A 12,116-nucleotide genomic window follows, 5' to 3' on the forward strand; every position below is an offset into this window, starting at 1 on the left:
TGAATTTATTTTCTGGTCTACTAAAACAGTTATATTAGCTAGTATTCACTCTCACCTTTGACATTCATATGCTAATGCTTCTTCTATGAAGAATCACTCGTCTTCTTAGTTGGATGTGTTCTGTTGACTGGCTAGATAATGTGCCGTAATATCAACCTATTGCTTCATCCCAGAATTTTCACTTTCCAGTGGTTGTGTTCTAGCTCTGAATGTTAAACAAGTTGCACGCAGAGTTTATGTACTGTTCACCATATGTGCAGCCACTTCTTGTGTTGCTGTCAATGGTTTTATTATTTTCCATCTTTACCTCAAGTGTTGTGCTCAATGACTAGGTCTGAAAGTGATAATTACTTCCCCACTGCAGAGACAAACTGATTTACATATTTATCATGGGAAAACTGGATGGCTCTGAGCATACCACAGAAAAATTTGCATATTTATAACCTGAAATGTACAAAAGCTAAAATTAAGATAGGGATGTCTTGGTCTTAGTTACCAAGCTTGTTTTTATACAAAGGTTTTAGTCAGTGGATTTTGTAATCAGATCAGTGCATTAAAGAGTGAAGTATCTTTTTTTCATCACACAAAATCAACATAGAGATTAAAATAATTGTTATCTTGTGAATGATGTTGTGCAGAAGTTGCAAGATTAAATCTTAGCCTTTGAGCGCTGAAGAGATGATGAACTCTGGAATTATCTTAATTTAACTCCTGTAGCGGGAAGAGGGTCCCAAGAGGTTTACTGTGTAGTGGCTATATAGTTGAGTGGCGTCAATATGTTTTCTGGGAGAAATATAGGCTTCCAGATACTTATGCATGTCGGGTTAAATTATAGGAGTTTGTGCATGTATTCAAAGCACTCCCAGCTTGCTACTCGCAGAGATCAACCCCTTCAGCTGGCCACAAGTTAGTTGTGATTCTGATTTTGAATATGCTTTAGGAAGCATTTCTTTACCGAGAGTGTGGTCAAACACTGGACAGGCTTCATAGAGAGGCGGTCAATGCCCAAAGCCTGTCAATGTTTAAGAGGCATTTGGACAATGCCCTTAATAGCATGCTTTAACTTTTGGTCAGCCCTGAAGTGGTCAGGCAGTTGAACTAGATGATCATTGTAGATCCATTCCAACTGAAATAATTTAATCTATTCTGTTAGTGTCAGTAGGGAATTCTGAAGCAGCAAATATAAAAAACCCCGAAAAAAACAAACTGTCTCTTCTGGGCAGATATGTGATGGCTGATCTACCCAGCTCACTCTTTGTCCAATAATTGTCTCAAGCTCACAGTAACCTTCTGGATACAACAGAGGCATGTGAAAGTCTGCTGACGTGGGACAAGAATGTTCTATTTAAAGGAATTCCCTTTATCATCAGCTGTCTTGTCCTGAAACAGATCCTTAGCCCCCCTTCTTAATCCTGTTGTTTATTCAAATCTGGCAAACTGCTTTAAAGCTTTCCTGAGGAAGTAGGAGACTAGTTTGTCCTAATGACTAGATAACACAGAGATATTCTGTATTCTAGAGCTTTGTATTCATAATTTCAGAAAGACTCCAAATTATTTCAAATTAATACAAACAACATTTCCGTCCTATTGACTTCAAATGACAGTAAGCTAATTTATGAATCAAATGCATTTGTTCCTATGCTTGCTTGACTAAACCTTTGAACAATTTTCCAAATCACTAACACATTTGTAAACACATTATTGTTTTTCAGTGTTTGTACCTTGTTTTCAAATGCATAGTCATTTTTTATAAACCCTTTATCTTAATGTAGATGAGTACAGCAGGACTTCTACGTGGTTCAAAACTCCAGAAATTACATTCAGCATTAGAGAGGCTCGTTCAGGTTCCATTCATGCTGTGCTACAGAAGTTGAATAGTGGCTCTCAGTTTCCTTCTAAACAACAGAGTCAATTGCACTTACCACTTTCACACGGCTATCGCTTCATTGAAATTGGCATTTTCACTTCAAGAATGAAACACTCTTTATAATTTAACGTAGGTTGAAGTAAGAGTGGGCAGCAGACTGTAGAGACCATTCCTCAGTATATTTTGGGGGAAGCTTTACTTAAATTGGAACTTTACTTGGAACATTGATGTACTAGTTAAAACAAGCAACATATTAATGCTGTCCTTAATCTGTTTTGTATCTTAAAAAAATACAAATGAAAGAAAATTGTCCAATGATCTAATGCCTTTTATGGTCTGCTGCAATGTTAGCCACCTATGCTAGGGTATACATTCTGAGAATGGCAATAGTAGGAAAAAATTGATCTGTAATTCTAGTTGCTGAATAGCTTCAGAAATTACGCAGCTCCTTCAGTGCTAGATCGATTTTGTTGTTCAGAAATGTTGTCTTTCCAAATCTGTTCTGTTCAAATCAGAAAAAATGTAAACGGTAGCATCCACAGAGATCAGTGCAGCTGTTAATTTTTTAGAACATGGCTTTCAAGTGAGTCTTTTCAATCAAGAATCCTTCCATTTTTATTGATAATTTCCTACACTGGGGATAGAAAGCTATTGTTGCTTGAACAGAGCTATGGTTTTCCCAGTGTTTTGGCTTATTTATGCTACAGTTTCATATTCTGTTTAAACTCTTTACATCCAAAAGCCTTTTAAAATTTGTATTGCTTTCTGCAATCAGCAATGGGACTCAAAGGGGATACTAAGCCAGCTGAAGCCCCATTCTTGTAATTCAAGAGCACATGACATACAATACTCTTCCAATCATATTGGAAAGTAGGCTAGATGAAAATCCTCCTTGTTCGTTAACTGGCATTGCCTGGGAATGTTTATACATCAATTTTAACTTAATTGTAAAGTCTCCGTGAAATCTACAGAAATAATAAGCATGTAGGAATTAGAATAAAAAAGAAATTGAATTGTCTTAAGAAAACAATAAAGTATGTAATTTTCCTACTTTGTAGTATTTGCTTCCAAAATTGATAATACTGCATGTGAAAGATATCTGTTCGTTGAGATTCACAATACATTCTTTGCATTTTTCTTCTGTATTGGTTACCATTTAGAAATGCTAATAAGTGAATGAATTGCTTGTGTTAACAGTAGCCACATCATTCAAATGCACTTTAACGAGGCTTATCTCCTGGTAGCACACACTTTATTGCTTATTTATAGTTTCCATTCTAGAAGGTGTCAGTGTTCAAGCTGAAAATAGAAACGTAAGTTTTGCTCCATTTCTGCGAGTGCATTGTGATTGCCATTCTCTGACAACAGTGTTATTTGAATTGCCACTATTAGTCCATCTGTACTGAAAAATGTTGTTGCTAAAATAAATCATCATTTTGGCATTTGTTAATTAACCCTAATGTAGCCAATTCTCTTTGCATTTAAAAATCCAAATGAAGGAAATGGAAGTTGTACCATTGAGTTCAACAAGTTTTGGATGAGACTTGATTTTATTGGGTTGTTTCTTCTGAAATTTTGAGTGTCAGATTTTTATAATATTTTTTTTTCAGGTGAAGTCAAGCTACTCAACCTCATTTTAAAAAAATCATCATAATGATGACTGCTTCATTTCATTAATTGGGATAGAAAGTCATTATTCATTGCTTTTCATTTTTTCCAGACTAATTAGGAAATAAAAATGGCCATTATTGAATGACAGCAGATGTCTCTGATTACCAGAGATCATTTAATATGATATAGTGAGTCAAGTTCTTGTTTTATTTTGATTTTGTTTTATATACAGGGTGAACTTGAAAATTTCATCAAGGAAAACTGTGTAGTTAAAAAAATGCTTTTGTGCATGTCATTCCACATATAGTTCTTTGTGCATCCCATTTATTATTATTATCATAGAATCATAAAATCATAGATTGGTACAGGTTGGAAGGGAACTCTGGAGGTCTTGTGGCAGAATATCACACATAATGTCCTAATTTATCTATATGCTCTACTTTTTTATCACCATTGCTGCTTTTCCAAGGGATATTATAATTACTTAGCAAGCATATTCTCCAATCTCAGAAGCCAATGAGAAATTGCCTCTTTCTTTCCTGGCACTAAGTCCACCTGCTGCAGCAAAAGAATGGTGTGTCAGATGGATCTGCATGATTTTCCCTCAACCTACCCACTTTAAAATGTCAGCCTTTGTAACAGATTTTCCTCAGCTCTGTTGGGAAATTTCAACTCCCACAAGGTTTCAAAATTTGCATAAACAAATTCTCCTACTCTTACATTTCTTTTTTGCTCCTAGTTTACAAACGAGACCAACAGGTATCACTTATTTAACTGCTGATATTCCTTTATTCATGACCTAGTCATCTGAGCTGATGAGAAACGAAGACAGTCAACCTTTTTAACAAGGCAGTTTGAGAATGCTATAACCTTAAAAGACAGGTAGAAACAGTAGCAATAAGGGAGGGTGACTACTCCTTAGCCAGCAAAAGAGCATATCAACAGAAATGATGATTTGAAAACCATTAAAGAAGGCTCTCTATTTCAAAATTCTTATCTCATCCTATTTGACACGATAGTTGGGCACCAGCTGATGAATTAATTCTCAGTGGACAGGTAAGCAAATCAAAATTAGCAGTCAAATTGGACCATTCTTGGATGTTTAAGTAAAAAGAATAAAGACAAAATGGCTGTGAAGACAGAATTATCTTTATATGCTCTGAGATCCCTAAAGGACAAGATTAAAGCTCATTTGCAGGCTGATGTGAAGAAGTATATTCTTAAACTTTGGTCAATTTCCAGGACCAATAATTTTAGATTCCTAATCAGTATAAAATTCACTGGAGCAAGTTACAAAGAGCGGCCTCACTCTCATTCACACATAAACCCTCTTTAAAAACTCAGTCTAAATAGGTTTGAATGTAATTCATTCACACTGCAACCCTCTCCACAGTACCAAGGTAGTGTGAGGAGCCCTTTGTGAAAATGAAACGTGAGCCCGTGGTGCCTTGGAGTTTCAGAGCGTATCCATGTGTATTCCTCTTTTAAATATGTGCATGTGTGTGTGTTTATTATCTTGCACATTTTGAGTTTAGTCAATGTCTATTCTTACATGTTGAGACATTAGGGACTAATTAGTAGGGTTGATTATCATAGAATCATAGTATGGTTAGAGTTGGAAAGGACCTAAAGATCATAGAGTACCAACCCCTCTCCCATGGGCAGGGACACCTCCCACTAGACCAGGTTACTCAAAGCCCCATTCAGCCCGGCCTTGAACACCTCCAGGGATGAGGCATCCACAACTTCTCTGGGGAACCTGTTCCAGTATCTCACCATCTTCACAGTAAAAGAATTTTGTCCTAATATCTAATCTAAATGTACTCTCTTTCAGTTTAAAACCATTACCCCTTGTCCTATGGCTACAATCTCTGATACAGAGTCCCTCCCCATCTTTCCTGTAGGCCCTCTTTAAGTACTGGAAGGCTGCTATAATGTCTCCCCAGAGCCTTCTTTTCTCCAGGCTCAACAACCCCAACTCTCTCAGCCTGTCCTCATAGGAGAGGTGTTCCAGCTGTCTGATCATCTTCATGGCCCTTTGTAGTTGCTCCAACAGGTCCATGTCCTTCTTCTGTTGGGGGCTCCAGAGCTGGATGCAGTACTCCAGGTAGGGTCTCACAAGAGTGGAGTAGAGGGGCAGAATCACCTCCCTTGACTTGCTGGCCATGCTTCTTTTGATGCAACCCAGGATGTGGTTGGCTTTCTTGGTTGTGAGTGCACATTTCTGGGTCATGTTGTGCTTCTCATCCACCAGTACCCCCAAGACCTCCTCGGCTGGGCTGCTCTCATCCATTCTCTCCCCAGCCTGTATTTGTGCTTGGGATTGCCCCCATCCATGTGCAGTACCTTGCACTTGTCCTTTTTGAACTTCATGAGGCTTGCATGGGCCTGCCTCTCAAGCCTGTTCAGATCCTTCTGGATGGCATCCCTTCCCTCTAGTGTGTGCACCACACCACACAGCTTGGTGTCATCAGCAAACTTGCTGAGGGTGCACTCAATCCCACTCTCCATGTTGCTGACAAAGATGGTGAACAGCACCAGTCCGAGTACTGACCCCTGAGGAACACTACTTGTCACTGATTTCCACTTGGACATCGAGCCATTGATGGCAACTCTTTGAGTGTGGCCATCCAGCCAATTCCTTATCCACTGAGTGGTCCATCCATCAAATCCATGTCTCTCCAATTTAGAGACAAGGATGCCATGCAGGATAGTGCCAAATGCCTTGAACAAGTCAAGGTAGATGATGTCAGTTGCTCTTCCCTTATCTGCCAACGGCCTCCAGAGGGACTCCATACATTAACTTACATTAACCACGGTTCTGATTGCAACAAGCCTTGTGCAATTGTCCCCTACTCTATGCTGCATGGTGTCAATTGCTAGGTATAATAATGTTTATATGGAAAGTGATGTTGAAAAGGCATAAGGACAAAAATACTTGTATTTGCCAAGGCTAATGAAAAAGCCACTCAAAGACATTAAGGCTGTTCTTTTTTTCTCTTCTTTTCTTCTTTTTCTTTTTTTTTTTTTTTTTTTTTTTTTAGGCCAGGTTCTCGATGTCCTGGAGAAATATAATCTGAGCAATAATACTCTTGTATACTTTACGTCTGACCAAGGCGCTCATGTTGAAGAAATCTCCAGTTCTGGAGAAGTCCATGGAGGATACAATGGCATATATAAAGGTGAACATTCTCTGATTATTTTTAAAATTTTGTCAGAAACTATCTCCTTGTTTTTGCTCCAAAACTGTAATGTACTTTATGGCCAAGAAGGTCAAAACTTGATTCTTTACCAGTGAGCTTTTCATGCCTTTCATTCTAAATTCAAACATAGGCAGTAAATATATGAGCTTTACTTGTCAAATACAGTAACTCAACCAGAGTAAATGCTCAGCTCTGTGGAGTTTTAAGACTAGCAAATATACTTTTGAACTGGCCAGAGATACAGCTTTAGAAGGGTGTCAGTTCATAGTACTTTACTCTCATGGCTCGATAGCAGAATAGAAAGGAAAAAGCTGTCAGAAATCATGAGTTTGTGAGCTGTCAGAAATCACGAGTGAGACCTAAATACTATGGAGTGAGTGGGATCACACGAAGACAAGATGTAGAGAAGACGGGAGAAGGAACAACAGAGTCCAGTGAATTCATTACAGAAAAAGTAGAAAAGGGAAGTTAGTTTTAAAAAGAAAAATGAGGAACTGGATTGAGTTTGGGATGGACAAGTTCCACAACAGCCAGAAGAAGACAAGATTTCAAGCAGAAATGTCTGAGTTGGAGAAGAGCATTTTAAAAATGATGCGTAACAGACTTACTGAATTGAAGACTGATTTGGAAATGGAGAAACTTTAGTTAAAAGGACAGAGTTTAGTTGTATTCTTTTAGTGCAGGTCTTGAGAAGATTAATAGTCCAAAACCTGTTTATTCTATGGAGACTTATAATGTGTTTAGAGTCTATGTTTTTGTAATACACTTTCTCTTGGTGATATCATACAACAATAGTAAATGATACTGCTTTTGTTGCCATATGGTGATCTTGTAGAAACAAAAATTCCAACTTAGCAAACAGCCTTACTCATTTTGTCCATTCCCATATCCCTGACATGGTGTTCCCTTTAGTCATCAGGAATGTAATACACTACTGGATAACAGACAGCATTGTCAAATATGAAATAAAGGAATCCCTCTGCCAAAGTGCAGAGAACAGTGTTTTCCAGTGTGCAAGTGGTGGATACACAGCATCAGGAAAATGAATGTCAAATTGTTTTTAATAATCTTCAATATTACTGAAATAGGGTAAGAATGCTTGGTTATTTTTTTTCTTGAAATGCAGTGAATATTTTTGCCCCTTTACCAAAGACAAAGTTGTTTTCATTCTTTCACTAGGAAGTGGCTGTGTAATTTGTCTTCCCCTCATATTTCAGGGGAAAAAATCAAAGAAATCCAGCAGGTTTTGGAAAGTCATTTACCCAACTTGAAACTTTTAGTTGTAAAGAGAAAGAAGCAAATTACCTTTAGGTGTGTATATATATATATTTTTTTTTTTTTTAAAGTAGTGTTGCAGAATTGCAAAATCGCGTAGTTGTTGAGTTTGGAAGACACCTCCCAAGGTCAGAAGTCCTAGCCCCTGCAGAGCAGGGGCAGCTAGAGCAGGTTGCTCAGGGCTGTGTTCATTCAAGTTGTGAAAATCTCCAATGATTGATACTCCACAGCCTCTCTGGATAACTTGCTCCAGTGTTTAATAACTCTCACCACAAAAAAAAAAAAAAAAAAAAAAGCTTTTTCTTAAGTTAAAATGGGTTTTCTGGTGTTTCGGTTTGTGTCCATTGCCTCTTGTTCTGTCACTGGGCACCATTGGCTCTGTCCTCTTTACTCAGGTAAATCCATGTGTCCATACAGATGGATAAGATCCCACTGAACCTTCTCTTCTCTAGGCTGAACAGTGCCAGATCTCTCAGCCTCTCTTCATATGTCAAATGCTCTGACCACTTAATCATTTTCATAGCCTTTCTTTGAACTCAATTCAGTATGTCCTTGTCTCTCTTGTACTGGGGAGCTCTGCACTTCGACCCAGCACTCAAGGTGTGTCTCACCAGTGCTGAGCAGAGGATAAGGATCACCTCCTTCGCCTTGCTGGAAACGTTCTTGCTAATGCAGCCTAGGATGCTGTTGGCCTTCCTTGCCACAAGGAGACATTGCTGGCTCGTGTTCAGGTAGTTGTCCACCAGGGCCCCTAGGTCTGCCTCTGTAGAGTTGCTTTCTGCCAGTCAGCCCATAGCCTGTGCTGGTGCTAGAGATTATTCCTCTGCAGATACAGGGCTTCGTATTTCTCTTTGCTGAACTTCATGAGGTTCCTTTTGGCCCATTTCTCCTGCCTGTTTGGGTTCCTCTGGATGGTAGCACAACCATCAGTGGATTAACCATGCCTCTCAGTTTTGTATCACCTGCAAAACTGCAAAAAGGAAGAAAGATAGACATATACAGTAAACAGAAGGCTTCGCAGTTTTTAGTCAGTAAGTATCTGTTTGAGAAATGACCCTTATATTTTAAGAGAGCTATGAAGAAATGCTACACAAGCAAAAATAGCTATGCTAAAGTCATGAGGTTACAAACTACCGCATGGATCCCCTTGGACTAACATCAGAGTGAAATGTATCTTGAACGTTAGCACTTAGGCCTTACATAGTGAGTTAAGTAATTAAGGAACCATATGGTTACATATCTGTAGCTTTAGGCATAGCCTGAGGTGTTTTAGAAGCTCTAAAAAATATTTGCTTTCTAGAATGCCAGACAAAAGGTACAGGATAAATGATGAGGAGGGAAAAAAAAGACAAATACGCTGGGGAATATGCCTTCCCGGAGAACTTTGATTGAATGAAGTCTTTTTTATCAAACCTTGCAAAATTTTGTATTCATATTTACAGAATGGAGAACAATTTGAAATAGATCTTACCTGAATTAATAATAAATCCAATTGATAGGGTTACTTGGGGAGTGATGGGATGTGTTATTTTCACAATGAATTGTGTGGTTTACAGTTACCACCTATGCTGGCAAATGTTGTAATATACTATGGGAAAAAAAAATCACTATTTAAGAAACAAAATAATTATTGTATGAGAGACATTCTTAATAAATTAATAAGAAATTAAAAGACCTATGCCATCAGTTGAATATACTTCTATGATTTTAAAATAGAATGAAATCTGTTTTATCTTCCCTCTCTTCATATCAATCCTCAATTTAACAGGTATATTTATGCATCATTTTAAAAAAGGGCAAAAGCTGAAGTGATCAATTAATTGCATAATTAGCAATTTTCATACATAAAAATTTATTTGTATTAACAGTCGTGTACAATGAGATGCTGTATATCTCTTGCAGGTTTAATGAAAACCAAACCTGTGAAGCAATAAGTCTCGGGCACTGATGTAGCAAGACGCCTCAAAAAGCAAAAGGATGATCTTTATGCTACTTGTGCTCATTTGTGCATGCACTAGGAATTTGCTTCATCTGATGAGTAGTTTACAAAACTGGGAGACATGCACGTCCTTTCTCCCTGTCTCTGCTAGACAATCTCTGCTACTTATCTTTTTGTATATGAGCACTGCATGAATGAGATTCTGAGTCAAGCTACTTAATCCTCTTGTCAGAGCTGGAGCAGTACTCTCAGCAATAAAATCAAAAGATCTCAACAGATCTCCACTAATTTGTCTTGCTATCCAGCCAAATGAGAAACAATAATAAAATTTATGAGGAGTTTGAAGAGTTAGGCTAGCACAGCAAGACTGAACGCAAAAAGGGGAAATTGCTATTTGAAGGTTTTATTACTCTGGGTTCTGATGGTGGAACAGTCACCAGAAATTTGCATAGCTCTTGAAATTAGAAACCAGAGCTGGCATACTGTTTAACTAGTTGCTGTCATACACAGTCTGGTTTATCTCTTCCATATCTTTTTTAATCCTTTTTTATATAGTAATATTACACCCTACACTTGATCTCCTATGACAAGGTGACTCGCTTAGTGGATGAGGGAAAGGCTGTGGATGTTGTCTACCTAGACTTTAGTAAAGCCTTTGACACCATTTCCCACAGCTTTCTTCTGAAGAAACTGGCAGCTCGTGGCTTGGACAGATGTACTCTTTGCTGGGTAATAAACTGGCTGGATGGCTGGGCCCAAAAAGTTGTAGTGAATGGCGTTAAATCCAGTTTGTGGCCAGTCACAAGCGGTGTTCCCCAACACTCAATATTGGGGCTGGTTCTGTTTAATATCTTTATTAATTTATTGGATGAGGGGATTGAGTGCACCTTTAGTAAGTTTGCAGATCACACGAAGTTGGGCAGGAGCGTCGATCTGCTTGAGGGCAGGAAGGCTCTACAGAGGGATCTGGACAGGCGGGATTGATGGGCTGAGGCCGATGGTATGACGTTCAACAAGGCCAAGTGCTGGGTCACAACAACCCCATGCAGGGCTACAAGGGAAAAGTGGCTGGAAAGCTACCCGGCATAGAAGGACCTGGTGGTGTTGCTTGACAGCCGGCTGAACATGAGCCAGCAGTGTGCCCAGGTGGCCAAGAAGGCCAACAGAATCCTGGCTTGCATCAGGAATAGTGTGGTGAGCAGTAGTAGGGAAGTGATCGTCTCCCCTGTACTCAGCACTGGTGATGCTGCATCTTGAGTACTGTGCTCAGTTTTGGGCCCCTCACTACAGGAGGGACACTGAGGTGCTGGAGTGCATATAGAGAATGGCAATGAAACTGGCAAGGGGTCTAGAGCACAAGTCTTATGAAGAGCACTTGAGGGAACTGGGGTTGCTTAGCCTGGAGAAAAGGAGGCTGAGGGGAGACCTTGTTGCTCTCTACAACTACCTGAAAGGAGCTTGAAGTGAGGTAAGTGCCAGTATCTTTTCCCAAGTAACAAGAGATAGGACAAGAGGAAATGGCCTCAAGTTGCACCAGGGGAGGTTTAGATTGGATATTAGGAAAAATTTCTTCACCAAAGGGTTTTCAAGCATTGGAACAGGCTGCCCAGGGAAGTGGTTGAGTCACCATCCCCAGAGGTATTTAAAAGATGTGTAGATGTGGTGCTTAGGGACATGGTTTAGTGGTGGACTTGGCAGTGTTAGGTTAACAGTTGGACTCGATGATCTTAAAGGTCTTTTCCAACCTAAATAATTCTGTGATTCTGTTATTCTGTGGATATTGAAGTAATGGATCAAAATCATGGCCTTTCTTTTCAGTGGCCCTTTTCTCACAGTTATCAGGATCAGAAGCCTTGGAGAAAGATGCAGGAGCTGTGTAGTGAATAAAGAAGATTCCTAAGAAGATCTCCTAATCCGAGATAGTATGACCTCGGTTTAAGATATGAATCCTGACAGTTTAGATTCCACAAAGAGTTTTAGCATTGGTTATATAAATTTTCATCAGATGAAATTCCACTTCAAGTTTTTCTAAACTCTTAGGATAGCCTAAATCCTTTGGTAATGAAATCCACAATATAGAGAACACGATGCTTTCATTTGCTATTTTGAAATGGGGCAGTTGCAAATTTCATGGAATATCTCCTTGAATAGTTTCCTCATTGACAAAGGAGGGAAAACTTATTATACTTTTCCTAGCTTACCTTTGTTTTGTGTACTTTCA

The 12,116-nt window shown here is 38.9% G+C and overlaps 1 protein-coding gene across 1 annotated transcript in view; it reads left to right on the forward strand.

Moving 5' to 3' along the window:
* STS (steroid sulfatase (microsomal), isozyme S) overlaps window positions 1-12,116 on the forward strand; it is an 86,067-nt gene that overhangs the window by 35,977 nt on the left and 37,974 nt on the right. The window contains exon 6 of the mRNA XM_009889456.1: window positions 6,523-6,660. Coding sequence (XP_009887758.1) covers window positions 6,523-6,660 — 138 coding nt within the window. The remainder of the gene's footprint in view (window positions 1-6,522; window positions 6,661-12,116) is intronic.

Source organism: Charadrius vociferus, unplaced genomic scaffold (assembly GCF_000708025.1).
Source record: "Charadrius vociferus isolate BGI_N301 unplaced genomic scaffold, ASM70802v2 scaffold26, whole genome shotgun sequence".
Classification (NCBI taxonomy): Eukaryota; Metazoa; Chordata; class Aves; order Charadriiformes; family Charadriidae; genus Charadrius; species Charadrius vociferus.